The sequence below is a fragment of the Leuciscus leuciscus genome (assembly GCF_965113295.1).
Source record: "Leuciscus leuciscus genome assembly, chromosome: 3".
Lineage (NCBI taxonomy): Eukaryota > Metazoa > Chordata > Actinopteri > Cypriniformes > Leuciscidae > Leuciscus > Leuciscus leuciscus.
Window position 1 is genome coordinate 63,643,419 of NC_138727.1, and position 22,886 is coordinate 63,666,304.

The following is a 22,886-nucleotide window of genomic DNA, read 5'->3' on the forward strand; positions in this document are numbered from 1 at the left end:
TTAGCTTCTTGAATCAGATGAAGAGATGTGTTTAGTTTTGTTTGTCTCGTAGCTCAGAATGAGGAAGTATACACAGACAGCATCATTGCAGAAGGACAGCCTTATGGTCATGTGGTTCACGTGAGATGATTGACAGCTTTACAAACTAATGATATCACACTGATGCAGTAATGCAGCGCAATATGAAAGACTTCGTCTTAGGTTTAACAACCTATGAAACTAATAATGAACAATATAAAACTAACACGACATAAGCTTAATTTAAAATGGCTTAGGAACTATAGGCTATTTAGAGGTGGATAAACACAATTTAGAGGTGGATAAACGCAATTTAGAGGTGGATAAACGCTATTTCCGAATTTTGGGAGGTGTGCAAACGGCGTTTACGAGCGTTTAGCCTCCACTACATCCCTGGTAACAACGTCCACCGGTGATCTCAGTCATGTTGTCTGGCCTTGAATGTGAGGTTGTAACAGTTCACTCAGATGATACAGAGAATCCCTAGACATCCTAAAGTTGTCACGCCTCTCCTCGGGCACGACAGTTACACGCACAAAGTTTTCCCAAAATCTCCGCTCGAGATTCGCCTTGGAACAACAACTGCGAGTAAACCTCCGTCTCCTTTGAAGAAAAGCTATATCTGCAGAATGTACAAACTGACATCACTCTTTAACAAGGCTGTCAAAACGGAGAGCAGCAAAAAACAACTGCTGTACGATGTCGTCCACCATCTTGGATGAATTGGTCACATGACTGCATCACATGGCTAGAAATGCGTCTCCGTTTTCACAGTCATCACACATGGTGACGGAAAAACTGCGTTTTCAAATTCATCAAATTTGGAGAGTGTTTTCAAAACGCCATGTTTTCGTTAACTCAAAACTCCTTTTGTTTAAACAATTGTTCGCAAAATGATAATCAACGGTTCACATTTCTAGCATTTCCTGTAAATTAACAAGTAAATTATTAAATAAATGAGTATTTACATATTTGGATGTGTCATCTGCCTTAAGTCTAGTCCCAGACTAAAATGTCTGTTTTAAATTAAACTTGTGCTGGCATATCTTAAAATATGTCACTGTCGTTGTTTTGTCTCGAGATGCACATCAGCAATGTTTCTTTTATTCTAAGGCACGTTTATAAAAGCTACTTAAATGTCCTAATATAACCAAGGCCTAATCGTGGCCTAATCTAAACCCTGTCTGTGAAACCTGGCCTAGAAGTGTTCTTATATCAGGAGTAATGTCTTAGGCTATGTTCACACTTAGCGTCTTTTTTCAAACTGCCAGCGTCTGTTCTACATTATAACCCTATGGAGTAAACAGTTTTTTCAAAAAAGTCCTGAGCGCTTTTTTAGACGCCACCGCCGGCGTCTTTTTCTGCAGCTCAGAGCGTCTTTTTAAGTTGAAAAAAGTTCAACTTTTCTGAAAAGAACGCCCTACGTCAAGCGCCTTTTTGACAGCTGACCAATGACAAGCGAGTAGCGAGACCTGTCGTTTCCATAACAACAAGAACAACTGTCTGTCGTGCACCCACAAACGTCTTTGTGAACCGACATTCTCCTCCCCGGTAACTTCAAAAGCCAACGCAAGAGCCAACTTTCTCTTTCTCGACATTTTTTGCATCACACAGCACTAGGCTACTGTTGCAGCTCTTGTTATAGCAACAAAAGATGCGCTCGGCTGCTATTTGTAAGCGAACGCTGCCAGCGTTTTTTTTTTTGCTAAAAAAACGCCGTTGTCAACTTTTTCTTGCCAAAAAAGACGTTAAGTGTGAACATAGCCTTAGGGCGCTTTCACTCTAGCACTTTTGGTGCGCACCCGGGTTCGAATGACATCAGAGTTCGGTTCGTTTGGATGATGTGAACACTGTCTTCCGAACTCGGGTGCGCACCCGCGAACCGTACTCGAGTCCGCTTAAAAAAAGGGTGGTCTGGGGTACGGTTCATGTGAACTCGGGTATGGTTCGCTGCTGATATGAACGCAACCGAACCAAACCGTGGAAGTGAACCGCTATTGATGACGTATAATGTGTCTTCGGCGGACAGCCCGCTGTCTTTGAAACGTTTTCAGAATTTTCATGGAAGACAGACGCAAGTGTGTTTCTGTATGTCTATGTTGAAAACAAAACCAAAGGTTAAAAAAAAGAACAAATGTCAACCGAGCAAGTCTATCCATTTGGGCGCCTTTTCATTCGCGGTTACCAAGCAACACCATTACGCCAGCTGCAGCCTGATGACGCAAGCGTACCGCGGTTCAGATAGAAATAATATAATGTGAACACAGTCCATCGGGGGCAGGGGGAGGGGAGAGCAATCGAACTCGGGATCGGAACAGGCAATCGAACCAAGTGTGAAAGCGCCCTTAGAGATCTTTCACAACATCCAAAGCACATTAGATTCTCACAGTGCGTCTGTATGCCCTCTTACCGGAAATGTTGTCATGTTTAAAGATGACTGAGGTCTACTAAAACTGTTTCACACACGTCAGTTTCTCTGTGGTTTTCATGATGAATGCAGGATGAAGTCTTTACACCCTTCTGTCACTCTTAATGTACAGTATATGTTTATATTAATATACGGATGTGTCGTCTGTCATCAGTGTTTCTCTGCTTGTCTTTCACACATATCTCAACACTCTCCGCCCTGTTAACAGTGCAGATCTGGGTGGAACCGTTAGAGAATAAGGAAGAAGAAACGTGAGAAAGACTGACGGAGGATCTGTGTACTTCTAATGATAGTGACTTACATCACATTCAAGAAACACATTTGATCAGTTCTTGCTTTCACTGGATTGGGATCGGATCTGGTTTTTCTCTGGATATCTGAGACTGAAGTCAATCTGGAATGAAGGCTGTCATCATCCTCTTCATCTTCATCACCTTCTGCCTGATCTCAGGTCAGTTCTTCACTGCTCAGTCTGGGTCAAATAATATACTATATTACCCAGATTGATATATATTAACCCAGAGCAAATGAACTTGTGTTTGGCAGGTCAAGTACTTTGTTTCAGTGTGTTTGGATGCACTGGAGGGAGTTTAATGTTCAAGTGCATGATCTCAAACCAGAGAGAGACTGATGATCAACATAAAGGAAATTATTTCTGCAGACAGAGGAGTATGATGGGCATCAGTACAGATGTTCAGAGTCGATGGGTTTATAACGGGAGATTCGCTCTGTATGATGATGGAAACAGCAGATTCTTCACAGTGTTTATCAGGAACCTCAGCAGAGAGGATGATGGGGATTATACATGTGGAAATCAGACATGGAATCATAATGTTAAGTTAGTGGAGAAGAAAGGTACGTGTGACTCTTTATAACTTCCTACAGCAATTATTTATAGTACTATTAAAGGTATTAAAGGTAAATTAAAAACCGTTTCCATGCCTTACAATGATTCAAAATGGTCAGATTATAATAATAGTTCGAACTGCCGGGTTGGATTATGCAGGGAAAATGTCAGTTTTATGTTTTATGTCATTCTTCTTTGCATTTTCATGTTACTTCTGTAAAAAGAAAAAAATATATGTAACGTGCCTGTTCAAATTACATTTTCAGATGTGTGTTTTTCTGTCAGTATGTCTTGACGTAGGATGTCACAGCTCTGATCTCAGGCAACTATAAATATACCTAAAAACAACCACAATACACATTTAAAAAAAACACTGCAAGGATCATGACATTGTATGTTTCACACAGAGATGGCGATAGAGAGGACAAAGTTCCCTAGTGCACCTTTAATAACACTAATAATATTTTAGATTTAAGTTCATGTCACAAGGTTTTGTTGAAATCATTTTCAGGGTCTCGTTGTGGAAAGTCTGCTATCCTGGACGGGTATCTTGGACAAAAGACGATCACTTTCCGCTGTGAATATGATGAGAAGTTTAAAACACACACCAAAGTTTTCTACAGACTGAACGAGGATCCTGTCCATGTTCTGAACAGTTCACGATCATCACAATCATCTGAGGAGAAGTTCAGTCTGTCTGACAGTCATGAAGATCATTTTACTGTGACCATTAGAGATATTTCTGCAGCGGACGGTGGAGTTTATTTATGTGGAGTGGAGAGAGACGGATCACATCAATCAATTACTCACATAACCTTCATTAAAGAGATTCAGCTGAATGTTTATGGTGAGTTTAGTTCTTTTAACGAAATAATCCTTACAGCTCTAAATAAGGAATGTAAATCCCTCCTGACTTTTAATAATGTAATAAATCAAGAAATAAATTAATTTTGCAGGTCAAACGTCTGTCCAGGTTCAGGCCTACTCCAGTAAATCAGTCTTCATCACGTGTAAATTTCCCAAAAAATTCAAAGGAAACAAGAAGTTTATCCAGAAAGATTCATCTCAGAAGATCTTCGTTGAAGAACAGAATCAGTGGGTTCGTCATGATAAAGTGCACATGTATGATGATTCCAGTGAAGGACGTTTGAAGGTTTTCATCAGTGATTTAACCGCGGCTGATGAAGCGACGTACAGATGTGGAGTGAATATCCCTGATCATGATCTGTTCACTGAGATTAAACTGACAGTAAATCAAGGTAAAGAGCTTCTGGGAGAACCTTCATTTTAGAGACAGATAGCTTTTTTTAATATTGTATATTTTTCATTGTTTTTGTGTGTATAGTTGATCACTTTCCTGCATTAAGCAAAGCATCTGCTATTATTGGTGAAAGTGTGAAGCTCACCTGCAATTTCCCCGAGAAACACGACGAGACCTTCACACACATCTGCAAAGAGAACAAGGAGAAGATCTGTGAAAGCATCAGTTCATCAGAGAAGAAACGCTTTGAGTTTTCTGCCAGTCCAGCAGGAGTTTTTACAGTGAGCATCAGTAATGTGAGCGTGAGAGATGCTGGAGTTTACTGGTGTGGAGCCGAAACCAGAGACACACATCTGACTTCTGTCTCGCTCACCAGTCAACATCAACTCACTTTAACTAGTGCGTACAGTGACCATAAATCAAATAACATATGCATATATTACAGCATATCAATACTTCTCCTTTTCTTTGACTATTAGTGCCTCCAGTGGTCGGACGTGAAGGAGATTCATCTGAGATCAAATGCCCTTATGATGGAAACCATTCAACAGAAATAAAGCATCTTTGTAAAGGAAAGTGTTTCACTGAAGATGCTCAACATATCATTCAATCCGATGAAGCCCATGTTAATAAAACAAAGATTTCAGTAAAGAACGAGACTGAACTCAATCTCTTCACTGTGACCTTGAGTGACCTGAGTGCAGAGGATGCTGGGATATACTGGTGTGCAGTGAAAGAAGCGTTTAACCTTCCCATTGAGCTCATGATCGTCCTGAAAGATGGTGAGAGTGTTTTCTGGGGAACATCTCAATGTTTTCTGTCATCATCCTCATGTGTTTGTTCTCTCCAGCGCTCTTCACTCATGAAGCGTCTGTCGGAGGATCGGTGTCCATCAGCTGTAAGAACGTCAGGACTCAAACACAGAGGCTTTTCTGCAGAGGAGATCAGCCCAACATCTGTGTCCGAGACGGAGTTCGTGTTTCATCCGATACGAGAACAAACGGCCGATTCTCTCTGACGGATGAAACCTCAGCTGGAGTCTTTACTGTGAACATCAGCAGTCTGACAGAAGAGGATTCTGGGAAATACTGGTGCGCAGAGGAGACTTCTGGGTCGTTCGTATTCACTGAAGTTCATCTGAATGTGACTAAAGGTAAAACATCTTTCAGCACAATGGTGACCACAAAAACTCAGACATACCAGAAAACCTTTTAAATTCCATAATAATAGAAAATGAAACTAACAAATCTCCCCCTATATTAATATTGAGCAAAACATTATTTAAAAACTTTAAATAACTCTTAATTTTAACATACTCTCCTTTAACAGTCAGAAGCAAAGCATGCTGGGAACTAGAAATCTGCTGTAACTCATTCCATGAATGTGTGTTTAGATATGTGTGTGAACAGTGAACATACATTCACATTTATATGGGAATATGAATGTGCAATACATGTACACAATTAATGATAACATTTTTTTATTATTACATGTTATGCTATTTTTGTCATAATTTATAAATGCTTTATATGTATTAATATATTGCAGTATATTGAAAAATATAAGCACTAGTTTCCCATATTATGTAATACTGTACATCACATTATATTTTGAAATATATTCCCATATATTTTTGATCCGTATAGATCATGCTTGAGTCACACACAGACTTCAACATTCAGCATGCAAAACACAACCATGGTAAAAGCATTGGTAGCTATACTAAGTCAAGAGTAAGCCTGAAGTAAATGAAAAAGTAATGAATGAATGAATGAATGAATGAAGTAATGAAAAGTAAAGTACTCTCAGTTCTTTTAGTTACTAGAACTCTTGTGTAAGTGAACTATACTAAAGCATTTGTCAGTACAACATACTATTCTTATTTTACTTGGGTTTTTTAAGGCAATCGGTTTGCATGTTTTTTAAAGTAAGACTTACATTAGATTTTACAGTGTAAAAATATGGACCAAATTTACTGTTAATAAATAATTTTCCATATTAATGTTTTAAGGTAAAAGGAAATGTCTGTAAGCTTAATGAACAATGTCCTGGCAGAAAATTACAGCACCATTTCTGGTTCTCTGCAGCTTTTCTTCTTACAGCGTGTTCATTTTTGGGGGAACTGTCCCTTTAAAGCAACATGCTGTGGTAAAGTCTGCAGATTCAGCCTGATGAACATGAAAACCACAGAGAACAGGAAGCAACCAAAACCACAGTACAACTTGTGTTTTAGTTTTTTTTAGTTTAGGACAGAGAAAGCATTTCTGTTTACAGATGTGCAGAAATAACCCTCACCTTACTGTCATTTCAGACACACTTTTTTTTTTTTTCTGATTCTTGACCAGATCTGAATTTAAATCGTTATATGCACTGTAAAGATGTGTCTTGGCACATACTTGATATCATCGGATACGAATTTGCAATTAATCATACATTTGAACATTCACATTGTTGTTGAACTTAATCAACACTGAACTGAATTGAGCTGAATACTGACTCTATTGTCTTTATAAAGCTGCTTTACAGCCCTCGTATAATCATTGCAACAAACTTTTTTGTCTTCGCTCAAGGGTAAAAAGAATTCTTAAATACCTTTGCAGTGATAAACTGTTAGCAGATGTCCCAACACCAGACACATTTAGATGTTTCCTTCCCAGTCAACACGTGGGATCATGATCACAGTGACATCTCACCATTCTCATACGGTGATACTCACAGTGTCAGTAATATATGAGCTCATTGTGAACTGAAAATGTTGAGCAGGATGAGAAGAGGCGGTTCAAATATCAGTCACTGGGGGGAGATTCTACTTCCTGTTTCTCAACACTATCACAGTGATGTCACAGTGGTGTCACATGGTCAGCTCACAGTATGAGTGCACACACAGATATACGCTGAGGATACACTTTTAGCTCACTGTGAACTCAGATTGTGAGCACATCACGAGTATCCTGGGAGCTCATGGTGAGATCACTGTGAGATCAAATTGTTGACTGGGTTTCAATTAGGGGTGTGCGATATGATGATTTTTTTATCGTGAACAATTAAAATGTCTCCACGATCCACTTTTTCTGAAATATCGTTGTATCGTGATTTGTGCTAAATTGCATGTTCTATCAGTTGCAGTTCTATGCCTTTCATCAACGTCCCAACATGCAATAATACAATGCAAGTACGCAACAAATTGGGGTGTGCACGCTAGATGTTGGGGTGTGCACGCTCGGCGTGTTAACAAGATCATATACATTGCTCGTGAGATTTAGCAACACAGTGACGATGGTAGAAAACACAGAGTAATTGTTCCCTAAAAAAAAGCAACATCGGTAAAATGGAAATGGTTTGGATTTTCCACAACAGACAATGGCGCAAACAACAGTTATTTGCAAATGTTGCAATGATAAGACTCGCACGTCGGATGGCAACACGTCAAATCTTTAAAGGACAAGTTCGGTATTTTACACTTAAAGCCCTGTTTTCAGATCGTTTCTGATGAACTACAATGGTTAAGATTGAACTTTGGACAAATGCTGCTGTCCCGAGAATTTTAGGTTTTTGTGGTAGCACCAGGGATGTAGTGGAGGCTAAACGCACGTAAACGGCGTTTACGCACCTCCCAAAATTATAGCGTTTGCCCACCTCTAAAGTGCGTTTATCCACCTCTAAATTTCACGATATTTGAGCGGACTTTGCTTTTCCAGTGCGTGATCGCCGATCGGCACATGATTCGAGCATTTGGGCCGTTAACTACAGAGCAGAACGCGCAGCGCGCAAACACGGAGCAGAGAGCGCAGCGCGCCGAGTTGAGTAAAGTTGGCAATAAATTCACAGATTCGAACTTCCCGGGTCAATAACTCGTGAGCTAAATGTTGTTACTACACAAATAACACCTCTTTTTAATCGTAGTATGTAGACAAGCAGCTACAACCTATTTTTTCTCAAAACGAGCTTTCCCTCACAGTGGACAAAATACATTGATCTCTATGCGCAGGCGGCAGCGAGACAGATCCGAAGGGACCGTCTGCAAAGTGCAAAACCCGAAAACAGTCAATAACTTCACTGTCACACACTATAGTGTCATCAAAATAAGTTCACACATCACTGCTGTCCTGATGGTTATACTACAACACTTATTTTGTATAAATATCTTTTTGCATAATTTTTATGATTATTATTTATGAAAAGTATTCAATAACTGCACTGTAATTCACTGTATTGTTGCCAAATTCAGTTTGCACATCACTGCTGTCCTGATGGTTATACTACAACACTTATTTTGGAAAAAAATATATTTTTAATTTGATATACAATTGTAAATGTATCATGTTGATCATTTTTATTATGAAAAGTATTCAATAACTTCACTGTAATTCACTGTATTGTTGCCAAATTCAGTTTACACATCTCCGACGTCCTGATGGTTATACTACAACACTTATTTTGGGAAAAATATATTTTAAATTGTATATACAATTGTAAATGTATGATTTTTATGAACAATATTCAATAACTTCACTGTAATTCACAGTATTGTTGCCAAATTCAGTTTACACATCACTGTTGTCCTGTAGTTATACTACAACACCTTGGTAGTACCATCAAATGATAGCCTATAGCGATGTCATCAGGATACACATACACCGGTAGGCAGTGGCCCACCTTACCGGGTGACCACGTCGTGGTCCACCAGAATTTATAGTTTACCCACCTCTTTTTTACCACTACACCACTGGGTAGCACCCCCCCACCTTAACAATGGCTGCATAGGTGCACTGGAATAATCCTTCCTAAAACGCATTAAACTTTCGTTTACAAAGACGTGAAACTCACTGAGTGGTCAGGGGTGTTCACTGATATGCTCACACAAAAATCGCTGCTAAAGATGCTTTCCAACAGGTTTTATCGTAGTTTTTGTCCAACTCCATTGACTTAATAGGACGTGCTGTGAGACCGCAGCACCTTTACGGTATTACTCCGCCGCTTCTTCTTCTGCTTCTTCTGTGTATTCAATGAAATGCCAGTGGTTTGCTTGCAATTGGCAAAGGTGCATTATCACCACCAACTGGGCTGGAGAGTCTATTATTCAAGCTCTCAACGGAAGAATGTACGGGTGTGAGGCGTTTGGAAAAATAGGTCCACAGTTTTACAACGAATGGTAAAACACCTGTTGGAAAGCATCTTTTGCAGCGATTTTTGTGTGAGCATATCAGTGAACACCCCTGACCACTCGGTGAGTTTCACGTCTTTGTAACCAAACGATTTTTCCAGTGCACCTATGCAACCGTTGTATAGGTGGGGGGGTGCTACCACAAAAACCTCAAATTCTCGGGCCAGCAGCATTTGTCCAAATTTCAATCTTAACCATTGTATTTCATCAGAAACTATCTGAAAACAGGGCTTTAAGTGTAAAATACCGAACTTGTCCTTTAAACGCCTCAAAAGAAAACACCCGAAAGAATATGCTGACAGTCAAACTGTGAGGGGACCCCGCGTGAGTGCATCAGGTACAACCAGGGGTTAAATTGGGATTTATTATGTGGGGGGGCTCTCCCTAGGGGGGTCCGGGGGTATGCTCCCCCGTGAATAATAAAAAAATAAAAAAAACATTAAATGGCAATTTCTGGAGAGTTTTGTGCAAAGAAATGGAGAAATTGAGTGTTACATGATATGTGAAAAACTGCAAGGTTAAGAGCATACTTTGCATTGTTGTAGTATTAACAGGTATTAGGACATTTAGCATTTACATTACTGTTTATCAGCAGTGGTGGAATGTAACGAAGTACAAATACTTTGTTACTTAAGTAAATTTTTCACATATCTGTACTTTACATAAGTAGAATCAATAGTGCATAGGCTACTTTTGACTTTTACTTCATTACATTTTGCAGCAATTATTATACTATCATAATAAGCAATAATTAATAATTAATTAATTTTAATATAAGCAATTATTATAATTATTATACTTTCTACTCCACTACATTTCTACAACGTTTCGTTACATTTTCTGATCAGTTTTTCCCCTGCCAAAACAGGGATTGAAAAAAATCTCCTGTTTTCGGTGCTGATGCGGTGGTGACGCGTTCATGTAACATGTAAGGGTGGCGCTGCCAACAAAGCGCCTAAAAGCTGTCACAAAGAACCGGCAAAAGTAATGATTATGAATATGTAAAATATAGCAAGGACATTTTAATTGTTTATTAATGAACAAGTGTTTTCTAAAAATTACACATGCAGCAGTCTGTTTACTTTTTGAATTGTTCTGTTTAAAAGAAGACATTTCAAGCTTTCTATATTTCTCGGGTCTGTTAGGCAAGTAGGCTACCTTATACGCTGAGTTTCGGTTCATTTATGAGACGCGCTCCAGTTCCAGCGCCTTCATGTCGTGTTTATCTATTGTCTGCTATATTTATCTTATTTATTAAGTCCAGGCAATTGGTTGATGAAACATTGATTAAAATTAAGATACAATTAATACAAAACGAAATTCATTTTAAAGAAAGGCTTTGTGCTTTCTATGCTTGTTTCCGCCACTGAATAATAAATAAATAATAATAATAATTGTGACTTTTTATCTCACAATTGCGAGTTTATATAAAGAGATATAAAGTCAGAATTGCGTGAAATAAAGTCAGAATTGTGTGTTATAAAGTCTTTATATCATGCAATTCTGACTTTATAACACAATTGCTTTCTATACACATAAACATCTTTTCTCAGAATTGTGAGATATAAAGTCAAATTCTAAGGGAAAAAAAGACGGACTTTATAACACTAAATTTTGATGAATATCATGCAATTCTGACTTCATATCTCGCAATTCTGAGAAAAAAAAGTCACAATTCTGACTTGATATATCACAATTGTGAGAAAAAAAGTCAGAATTGTGAGATAAAAAGACGCAATTATTATTATTTATTTATTATTCAGTGGCGGAAACAAGCTTCCATAGCTTTCAGAGCGCTCACATCCGTAACATTGTTTTTTCCTCATAAATGCGAACATGAAAAATAAAATAAAATGAATATGTTATGTTCTGTGCAGAGTATCCGGTGGGTAGCCTAGTATTACTTTTGGTTTGCGCAGTGCCACCTAAAATTTTGCCACCTAAAAGTTAAAGATTTTTTGTGTCACGTCCACGGCATGTGTAGCCTATTTCCCTCATATTAAATATTAAACGCATGTGTAGACTGATATTTTTCTAATATCTGGACTCCTTTATTAAGGGAGTATGGATATATAAACCAATATATATAGTTTCAATATATTGGTATTAAATGCATCTTCTGAGAATTTATATTTCAAGTTTTTACTGCAAATGTCACGTCCATAACGCTGGAATTAACATCACTTGATTACACATTGTATTACCTTGTTATGATATAGTGACCCATACAATGTGCCAAACATATTTTCCTTACCTTGTTGTTCAAGGCCAGGGCACTTTTTGTACAACCAACGTTGTGCTGAACTTGACAAAATTGATCTCCAGCGGCGGCCAGCAGCTCGTGAGTTTTTATTTATTTATTGTTTAAGGCGGTTGAAGGTTCTGGAACTTTTGCGCACTTCCACATCCCGTGCAACTACGGATCTCCCAGGAACATTCATTATATATTGCTGCATACATTTATCCGTGTCGGAGTTTTGAGTAGTAGCCTACCTAGATGTGCATGTCATGCGCGAGCGGTGCGCGATCATGGTCGACTGACAACGAGATTAAGCAGCTGAACAAGAATACGGCCGTGTTCCGATTGTTCTCATCTCAGTTCCGCCGAGACAAAATAGACATGCCATTTCAAAAATCTTTCATTTATTGTCAGAAATATGTTTTCCAAAGCATCACTTTCATCAAATTTTATGTGACATAATTTCCATTAGGCAACTGACTGTAAACAGGCACATCAGGACACAAACGAGCAGGCTTATGTGCCGGGGCTGAGCCCCAGAGAGCCCCGGCCCAATTTAACCACTGGGTACAACTATGGTTTAAACAAACAACTCTAACGAAGTTAGAAAAGGGAACATATGACAGAACAAGTAAGCCCTGGAAAGATGTAACTGATGAACAAAGAGAAAAGGTGAACAGGTGGTGTTGGTTATATTTTAACACTAGGTGATTTCCTAGGCAGATATTGACTTGGGACTATATTAGGGGGAAGCACAGGTGAAGCACTGCTACTTAGGCGAAGCACTGCTACTTGGGCGCAGAGATATCACGCAACACATGAAATCCCACGACTTCCGTCAACATACCGGCGTGAATAGTAGCTAGCTTTTATCACATGCACTGAGACAAAAATGCATTTGCCCAATTATCTAAATGTAGGAAAGAAGGTGAATAAGCACTTTTTCAAAAAAACGGGGGAGTGTTCCTTTAATTTTATTGATGACTGGAAGTTGTGTAGTGCGTGTCTAGAAATAACATACTTCCCACAAGAGGATTATTATTGTCACTGGCATTTAGTTTATCATAGTAAATAATTACTAATTACATTAGGAACACTGAACAGGGTAAAATTATGAGATTAGTATACAATATAAATTGCATTATTATATTTGAATGTTTTGTACATTAAATCAATTATGCTTTTGTAGCACAATCTGTTTGGTTTCAATAAAATATTACAATTGAAAAATAGAAACATTTGCAAATTAAAATTTACAGTGTGCTCTACGTTAAATCTAATTAACACATTTTTTTTTTTTAAATTGGGGACATTATGGCTGTTTTGCGGCTCAGTAATTTGAAAAATAGTCTTAAAACCAACATGGAAAAGAATTGTGATAAAAAAAAAAAAAAACATGAATCGTGATTTGAGAATATTCTTCAAACAATCAGCTTTGTGTTCCACAGATGATTTGAGTAAATAATGACTGAATTTGTTCCTCTAAAAAATGTGACCATCGGCGCTCTATGATTGTGTATTTTCAGAAACAACGACATCCCAGGATGAAGGAAAGTCTGGTAAGATCCAGCAGATCCATTGCTCAGTTTGAGTTGAAAGTGATGATATAAAGATAAAGATGGTTGTGTATTTTCAGAAACAACGTCACATGACCCTGAAAGAGAAACATCCCAGGATGAAGAAAAGTCTGGTAAGATCCAGCAGATCCATTGCTTAGTTTGAGTTGAAGTGATCTTATGATATAAAGATAAAGATGATTGTGTATTTTCAGAAACAACGTCACCTGACCCTGAAAGAGAAACATCCCAGGATGAAGGAAAGTCTGGTAAGATCCAGCAGATCCATTGCTTAGTTTGAGTTGAAGTGATCTTATGATATAAAGATAAAGATGATTGTGTATTTTCAGAAACAACGTCACCTGACCCTGAAAGAGAAATATCCCAGGATGAAGGAAAGTCTGGTAAGATCCAGCAGATCCATTGCTTAGTTTGAGTTGAAGTGATCTTATGATATAAAGATAAAGATGGTTATGTATTTTCAGAAACAACGTCACCTGACCCTGAAAGAAAAACATCCCAGGATAAGTCTGGTATATCCGTTTCGCATTTTGAGTTCAAAGGTATCTCATGATATAAACAAGCATTTAATGTACAGAATGTGTAAAAATACTCATACATCATGGCATAGTCTCACTTTGTTTCTCCGTGAAAATCCCTTTGTGTGATTTTCTTTTTTGACAGATCCTGTTTCTCTATTTGATTTAACCAAAACACTCTATGGTTGTGTATTTTCAGAAACAACTACATCCCAGGATGAAGGAAAGTCTGGTAAGATCCAGCAGATCCATTGCTTAGTTTGAGTTGAAAGTGATCATATGATATAAAGATAAAGATGGTTGTGTATTTTCAGAAACAACGTCACATGACCCTGAAAGAAAAACATCCCAGGATAATTCTGGTATATCCGTTTCGCATTTTGAGTTCAAAGTTATCTCATGATATAAACAAGCATTTAATGTACAGCATGTGTAAGAATGTAGTTGAACGTAACATTCTCACCTTGTTTCTCTGTGAAAATCCCTTTGTGTGATTTCTTGACATAACCTGTTTCTCTATTTGATATAACCAATACACTCTATGATTGTGTATTTTCAGAAACTACATCCCAGCATAAAGAAAAATCTGGTAAGATCCAACAGATCCGTTGCTCTAGTGCAGCAGATTAGTAAAAAAATCGTTCACTTTGGTATAGAAGCATGAAATTTGGCACAGATACTCTCTAAGGGCCACTATTTTGGAAAAAGGCGTTGGCCACTCAAAAATTCAATATGGCGGCCATTTTTCAAAATGGCCGCCATTGCTATTCAATGCTTATTGTATCAATTATTCAAACAGTGATCCAAGCATAACATTTTATACAAATACTCTCTAAAGGACATGTTAATAGAAAAAGATGCTTGTCCCTCAAAAATTCAAGATGGCCGCCATTTTTAAAGATGGCCACCGTTCCTGTCGAATATTAATTATTTCAAGTGTTCAAATGGTGATGCAAGCATAAAATTAGGCAGAAATACTCTTCAAGGAACACTCTTTTGGAAAAAGGTATGTGCCACATTAAAAAATTCAGGATGGACACCATTTTCAAGATGGCCACCATTTCTGTCAAATAGTCATAATGTCTGCTTTGTCTGCCTCCTCTTCTTTGACCTGTCCAGCTTAGTTAAACTTGCCAGGGATATAAAATCCCCGCCGGCATAGGTCTCAGGTTCATTGGAGTACACAAGCCTCTCCACCACGGCAAGGTGTAGTCCACAGAGAGGAATCTGCGATTCCTCGAATCTGTAGTCCACTGTATCTGCGAGACGGAAGGCGGAAGGACCATCAGAATTGAGACTGGTTTCAACAATATAGGTGACCAGTTCAGAAAGAGCCATAGGAAAGATGGCTGGTTGAATCGTTTCACTCTGTGACTCTTTCTCAAGCCTTCTGAGGTTTCTCTCTGTTGTAAAGATGAATGAGACGCAAATGATGGTATTTCAGCTCCTGTGCAATGGCATCAGCACCACTTAGTTGAGACAATAATTTAGCATCATTCAGTGTTTGTGCACATTCATGTAGTCTGTCATTCAGTTGCAGTGTCATTACCTGACGTAGGTCAGATTCAGGAGATATGTTATCACAAAGAAAGCAAACCTGATCATCTAGACTTTTCTGCATCATGGTTCTGCGATGCTTTGTTTGGCCTTCATCTATCTCACTACATTGAGCATCGGATTGTTGCTTCTGGGCACGAAGTAACTTTGTGTTGTTGAACCGAAGTCGACAATTGTAGTGATACTTCGCTTGGTTCCTTCTTAAAGCTTCTATACCACCACCTTCATCCAGTCGTTCCAGGTCCAGGGTCATTGGCATTTTGTTCATCTTGTGTAAGAGTGGAATGTTGGTGGCAATCATTTTATAGCCATCATGTTGAGAAACATGATGGGTAGGTGGTGATTGGAGGGGTTCCTTTGTGTCTGTCTGACAAAGACAACATTTCTTCCAATCAGTTGGCCTCTTGGCTGACATGGGATTTTCATTTGCCATTTTGGGGGTTTGTTGTCTGATTAAGGCCGAGGGGTTATCCTTTTACCACCTCAATCATAGACATAGTACACATTCAGGTATGGGATACAACTAGGTACGGGTCACCTACACCTAGCCCGATCATTCATCCAGTGCCATTTAAGTCCCGTGTGATCTGTACACCTTCCAGGTAAGCATACATGAACAAGTCATGTATTGCCCCGCTTACCCTTGGCTCGGCTCTCCCGCGCTGGCACAACCTGTCAATTCAGGTGCGGCTATCTAACTACATCTATTACTAGCTAATTGATGAGGGGCTGGTAGACAGCATTTGGGACACTAAACTTAGCTATACTATTACTACTAGTCAAGAACTACAGTGTAAGTAAAACTAGATCAGCTGACACTGAACCCCATGCTGAGTTCCACAGCAGTTAAGTCACCAGTGTGCCCTGGTTGTGTAATGACGTTCACTCTATTAAACAAAACCTTCCTTAACACATTAAATTGAGCTCTGACAGAAATGGTGGCCATCTTGAAAATGGTCACCATCTTGAATTTGAGCGGCACACACCTTTTTCCATGATAATGTTCCTTGAAGAATATTTGTACCAAATTTCATGATATCAGCACCATTTGAAAAAAAGATGTAAGGATTCAAGAGAAATGGCGGCCATCTTGAAAACTGGTAGCCATCTTGAATTTTTGAGGGACAAGCACCGTTTTCCAAAAAAACATTCTGAAGAGAGTATTTTCACAAAATGTTATGCCTACATCACTGTTTTAACAATTGACATAATGAGCATTTTATAGAAATAGCGGCCATCTTGAAAAAATGGCCGCCATGTTGAATTTTTCGGTGGCCAACGCCTTTTTCCCAAAAAGTGACCCTTAGAGAGTATCTGTGCCAAATTTCATGCTTTTATACCAATTTGAACGATTCTCTTGAAATATGCCATTAATCTGCTGCACTACTCAGTTTGAGTTGAAAGTGATCTTATGATATATAAGCGATGGAAGTACAGCATTTGTAAGAATACTCGTATGATGTCATAATCTCACCTTGTTTCTCTGTGAAAATCCCTTTGTGTGATTTCAGGTTCCTCTGTGATAGTTGCGGTTTCTGTGGGTTTGATCCTGCTGGCTGTGTGTTTAGTGCTCATATTGCTCAAAATAAAATACAGCTGTAAACATGGTGAGACACTCACACACACACACACTGCACATTTAGTAAATCTGAGTGTGTCGCCCTCTGCTGTTCAGAAATACACACAGTTAAATTATCGCTCATTTTCTCAGTCTGAGATGTGGCTCTTGTTTACACAGGCATCATGTCATCATCAGACAGAAGAGAGACCGGAGATCATGAAATGGTGAGTTTCAGAACTGATCTGTGCTTCATGATGTCAGATAAGTGGCCATGTTTGCTGTACCTTTAAACTGAGACTTCATGTTTGGGGGATTTTGCTTCTCTTACAGGTTCAAGACTCAGATCCCACATCAACTCCTCTATATTCGACAGTCCAGTTACCCACAATCCCCTCTGATTCACAGAATCCACTTTACTCGTCAGTCCAGTTACCCACAATCCCCTCTGATTCACAGAATCCACTTTACTCGTCAGTCCAGTTACCCACAATCCCCTCTGATTCACAGAATCCACTTTACTCGTCAGTCCAGTTACCCACAATCCCCTCTGATTCACAGAATCCACTTTACTAGTGGATAAGGGTCTAAATACTAGCTTTGCTATTGCCTGATACATGATGATAATAATCTGTACAGTATTGTGATCTGAGCATAGTGTTATACATATCGTCAGGCTAACGTGAATACATCTATAAGCTAACACTGTTCTCTTGCCCTGTTCTCCTCAGATCATCATATATATCAATTATATGAATTATATATATCATACGAGTAAACATTTAGGCTACAATTCCCCCAGCTTTCCGAGCTGTCATTGCGATCCATTGCTTTCCTATTGTTTACTTTGACCGCTCTCCCTCATGTTGCGTAACTTCCGGTTCGGCGGTTTTCAAATGCGGAAGTAAAATTTTCTCACAAAAACGACTCCAGAAGCCTAAATAGCGTTTTATAAGTATATGTTTATATTTAAATCTAGTTCCTACATTATTTTTCTATACATTGGCTTACTGGGTACTCTAACCTGCAACATGGGCTTTAACCCTCTGAGGTCTGAGCTGTTTTCTGGGCCCTGGAGGTGTTCTGACATGCTCTGACATTTGTGTTTTTTTCTGTTACTAGTGACATTTTCATGGCTAAAGTCTGATTACACTGTATTCAGCACAAACTCTGCTACAATAATATATCAGCAGCATGTATGTAAAAGTTTGTAGTTTTGAGATAATGACATTTATGCGTGGTTTGTGAAAATAAAATAAAAAATTCTCACTGAAATAAGGCCATGAAACCCATACTGATTATTTCTTCACAAGACTTTTGAAAATTGTATGACATAGCCTAGAATATTTGCTCCAAAACTATGTGAAAATCACCCTGACTGCTCATTCAGATAAGACAATATATTGATTTAAAATTTCTAAGACGTGTTTTGTGTGACAAAGCCATATGCGAAGAGGCGTGATCATCTCATGAATATGTAAGCCTTTAACACCTGAGAAAGACAAAGACACTCCTCTAACTGCCCTATTAGGAGCGATCAGGCCCTGTCATTCAGAGCAACCTTGCACAAAGAATGAGGAGATTTAAAAAAGAATGGCTTTTAGATTGTTTGGATTTATTTACAACACAACACAATCCAAAAATGCAAATGACAAAAGAGCACATTGAAAACAATGATCCAAAGACAGAGACCTTTGTGCCATTCCTAAAAACATTGTACATACCTTTAATTTCCAAGGTGTTTGATTTTCACTTTACCATGTTCATGTACAGAGACTCATGTGAATGTTGAAGTCAGCAGGACTCAGTTGCATCTGGTCCCTGAAAGAAAAAAAAAAAGGAAAAAACTGTGAACATACTGATATCAAGAGAAACTATAGGGCTGCACGATTTTGGGAATAGATTTTAGATTTTTCTGGTTAAAATTTCTTTTTAAAATTCACAGAATACACACACACACACACACACGTTTCCAACAATATATAATGAACACCAGGTTTGTTGTGCCTTGTAGGCATAGGCTACGCAGTGCTGCATAAAATAATAATAACAATAAATTAAATCTTCCAAAAGATTTCAAGAACAACTACGCTAGAGAAAAATATATTGATTATCATATGTTACTTCAAATGTTTCCATTCGTTATGATGATATGAAATGAGATAATAGTAAAAACATAAAGCCTAATGTTTGGTGCATTTTTCCTTTCAAACGCAATCGCGCTCCAAAATATGATACATTCAAACCCACAGCGCGCTCCAAAATATGATACATTCAAATGCCATCGCGCTCCAAAATATTAAACATTATGGTTATACATATGTTTGAGCAGATATCCACAAACAGTATTTAACAGTAAACACGGGTCTAAATAGTATAATATTCACCATATATCTAGCAACAGTTCAACTGCAATGTGAAGTTTATGCAACAATACCATAAACTAATAAGTAAGAATTTCTTACCTTACATCTTTCTTGTCTTCAAATCGCGTTCTTCTTCTTCTGAGTTAAATCCAATGTAAGCTCACGGCGTGTCTTCCAAACTCGACGAAAAGCAGAGACTTGTGAAGTGTTTTGGTGTTTTGTGTTTGAGGTAAGGAGGGCGTTCATGTTACTAGTGGAGATTTGCATGTGAATCTCTTTTGCGCGAGTGGGCGTGTCGAATTAAAAAGTAATTAGCAAGCGTTTGAGATACTGGACATCCTGTTGGTTTTATACAAATTACTTAAACAGAGAATATTTGTTTGCAGTTTGAATCCGATCATTTAAAAGTACACACTTAAATGTGTATAAAGGTGTATGGCTCATAAATGTGTGACAAGTATTCGCTGAGTTTTGTTTCAGTTTATAGACATGCTCAAGAAAAAAAAGTTCACCGCGACGGAGAGGCAGAACGCACACCCTGTTTATTTTCTTTATTTTACAAAAGCACAATGTTTTGATTTGATTGTAAGTGGACACATACAAAAGTAGAAATATCACAGATTCTTTTTTTATATTTCTTTTTTCTGTATAACCATAAATGACGGAGTAATTTAAGTTTATGTTGCTGCTATGTGAAAAAAATCCAGCAAAACGCGTCGGCGCGTTTCTTGACCTCAGAGGATTACCCTCAGGTGCTCTTCGGTCATTTCTGAACGAATTTGTATTTTTTATATTTTTTTTATTTTTTTTTATCACAGCTTCATCGGAATGTTATGACACTTCATGACTTTTATGGCATTAGGTATGTGAACACACAAAAAAATTGAGGTCATGATCCGAGCATGCTAAGTGGTCGTAAAAAAAATTTGTTCGACCGACCATAGGAAATGATTGGGAAATTGACAAAAACACAAAATTCTGAGAATTTGTGTGTGTACAATCTACAAATCAGTGGCGGTTCTACATTGAATTACACCCTGGGCGAGACCCCCTTCGAGCACCCCCCCCCCCCCCACAAGAAATTTTTCTTACCCCATTGGCAGATCATGTTTTGCTTGTTTTAAGCAAAAACAAGATTTTTATATATTTCCCCGGAAAACAAAACTTAATATCTTATGTCATTTTACTACTTTAGTAAAATAACGTTATGCATCTTTATTTAAGAAATGTTTGATATTTGGCCTGGAAACAAGACAAAAATACTAAGTAAGAAAAGCATTTTTTGCAGTGTAATAACTGAACTTGTAACAGTTGCAAAGCACAATATTATGGTGAAATTAGATCTCGTGTTTGAGTTAAAACCGAATTATTGTTAAGCATAGCAAGAATCATAGCAAAAAGGCTAACAAATAAGAGTTATACCCACCAATTAATATTGCCCCTTCATTCATGACATGGATACCGTAATCATACAGAGAAAACATAGTTGCATACCTTTATCTTTCGCTCGTTTCTAAATTGGGCACCTGATGGCTTTGACCTTTCTTGTCCATCTCTTATTTGGCATGTACTCGACATCGACAATCAACAGATTTCCCCTGATCCCCCCCATCAGAGTCCTGCACGGGTCCTATTTTGTAAACCCGCACCCGCCCGTACCCGCAGTGCTTCAAACCGCATCCGACCCGTTATCCGTCAACAGCACTAATTAAAATCCGCACCCGACCCGACCCGCTTAAAATAGAACCGACACCCGACCCGCACCCGAAATAAAATCAGTTTAGCCAATCACATTATAGACACAATTACAAAAAAATTTATTGCCAGGTCATACAGAAGTTATAACGACAATTAACACAAGGACAACTTCAGCCGAAGCTGTCAAAAGGCCGGCACATGATGGCTAACGTTACCACAAAACTGAGTAGCCTAACAGACGCGGCTACAACACTATATCTGCCACGCAATTTCGTCTAGCCTACATCTAACAATTTTGGGTTCAAACACGCCCTGCACACCACACATACTGAACAGTGTTAAATTTGAAAAATACTGTTTGATAGAACTGCTTGGTTTGTTACCACAGTTATCTGCGTGCTTCCTCGGCGATGAAGTTCCACATGTGCGGCTATCCAACACGAAAATGCATGCAGCAAAGCCTTTCACAATATTGTTTTCTTCAGATAACTCCAAATTTCTCCCACACACTGGACTTGATTTTTTATGACGTATTGTCGACAACTTTACAATCTCCACTAGCTATTCTTTTCTTCAACTCCTCAGCATCCATCTCGACAACTGCAAGCAGATCGCGCGCGCGCGGTTATGAAAGTGAAAGTAGTAGCCTAGGTAACGTTATAGATCCTGGGAGGGCGTGGCGCGTGGGTACAAATAAACTGATGTGGATTTTAAATTATTTTATCAACTTGAAATACAGGAATATTTTTGTAGATTTTTGTAAAATATGCATATATTTTTACGTTTGCATGTGATTGTTTTAAACCCGTGTTTCCCCCGTGTCCGACCCGACCCCGTATCCGACACAGTTGGATATTTTTCACCCGTTTGAGTACCCGAACCCGTGCAGGACTCTACCCCCCATACCAACTGTCACTCACGACGAGTCACGACATATTTTTTACAGTCTATGGTCACGACCAGAAGTCAACACTAAACCAATTCACCTTGGTGGTGGTGACCAAGTAATCGTTTTGTATTACCTATTTTTATTAGCCATTCAGACAATTCAGAAAAACAAAAATGTGCAGGAAATATAGAGGCCTGTATTTATAATATTATGAATGAAATGTGCGTTATTTGGAAGAAAGTCGAGGTGTGACTGACTTAGATAACTATATGGATCCCCCGTTCCATTTGGGAGAGACCCAGAGGTGAACTGTCATCCGCGCCCGCGCCTCCTCCCCTTTCCCCTTCTCAAACAAACAGCTTCTGTGCACGGCATCTTCTCAGCAAGCAGGGGCGCAAATTTGCCAATTCCCCACACAGTGAAATGATAGATAATAGAAAACCGCTTCGCGGCGCAGATTTTAATTTTTTTTTTTGCTCGCGCCTGCTGTCATTATTAATAAAATAATTAATATAATGTTTAAAAATAATAATAATATAAATAATAATAAGCTGTGATAAAGCATTACTGTTTATTTTTTTAATGAATCGTAATGTTACCTGTAACAAAATGCTTTCTCTGTACTCAGGTTTGACTGTAGTAATAATGCAAAAACGTGTAATCTTCACATCAAATTTATTTAAAAAAAAAAATGTATAAACCTTGGCAAAAAATTTTATTTGAGAATTTCTAAAAAAATACATTCAAATCCTCATCTTAAAAAGTA

At 38.4% G+C, this 22,886-nt stretch overlaps 1 protein-coding gene and 1 long non-coding RNA gene across 29 annotated transcripts; one reads left to right on the plus strand and one right to left on the minus strand.

The window, feature by feature from the left end:
* The first annotated feature begins 1,880 nt into the window (after positions 1 to 1,880).
* Positions 1,881 to 18,649, plus strand: LOC309495388 (polymeric immunoglobulin receptor-like). Of its 28 annotated transcripts, none has more exons than XM_082165106.1 (18): positions 1,881 to 2,897; positions 2,993 to 3,301; positions 3,805 to 4,140; positions 4,250 to 4,552; positions 4,639 to 4,953; positions 5,034 to 5,336; positions 5,405 to 5,707; positions 13,484 to 13,516; positions 13,594 to 13,647; positions 13,729 to 13,782; positions 13,864 to 13,917; positions 13,999 to 14,076; positions 14,198 to 14,284; positions 14,367 to 14,414; positions 14,612 to 14,641; positions 17,121 to 17,216; positions 17,348 to 17,394; positions 17,501 to 18,649. In XM_082165106.1, the coding sequence occupies exons 1-18, from the start codon at positions 2,846 to 2,848 to the stop codon at positions 17,741 to 17,743; spliced, it is 2,745 nt and encodes a 914-aa protein (XP_082021232.1). In that variant the 5' UTR covers positions 1,881 to 2,845; the 3' UTR covers positions 17,744 to 18,649. The 28 variants fall into 28 exon arrangements, with proteins under 28 accessions (XP_082021232.1, XP_082021243.1, XP_082021253.1 ...); XM_082165117.1 differs by having other exon boundaries at positions 1,883 to 2,897; positions 14,252 to 14,284; positions 17,501 to 18,648; XM_082165127.1 differs by lacking the exon at positions 14,367 to 14,414 and having other exon boundaries at positions 1,884 to 2,897; positions 14,252 to 14,284; positions 17,501 to 18,647.
* On the minus strand, positions 3,308 to 10,932 carry LOC309495500. The gene is made up of 3 exons (XR_014204693.1): positions 7,147 to 10,932; positions 4,700 to 4,741; positions 3,308 to 3,631 (listed from the first exon to the last, which is right to left on the minus strand). It is a non-coding gene; the product is annotated as an uncharacterized lncRNA (long non-coding RNA).
* Positions 18,650 to 22,886: the final 4,237 nt, after the last annotated feature.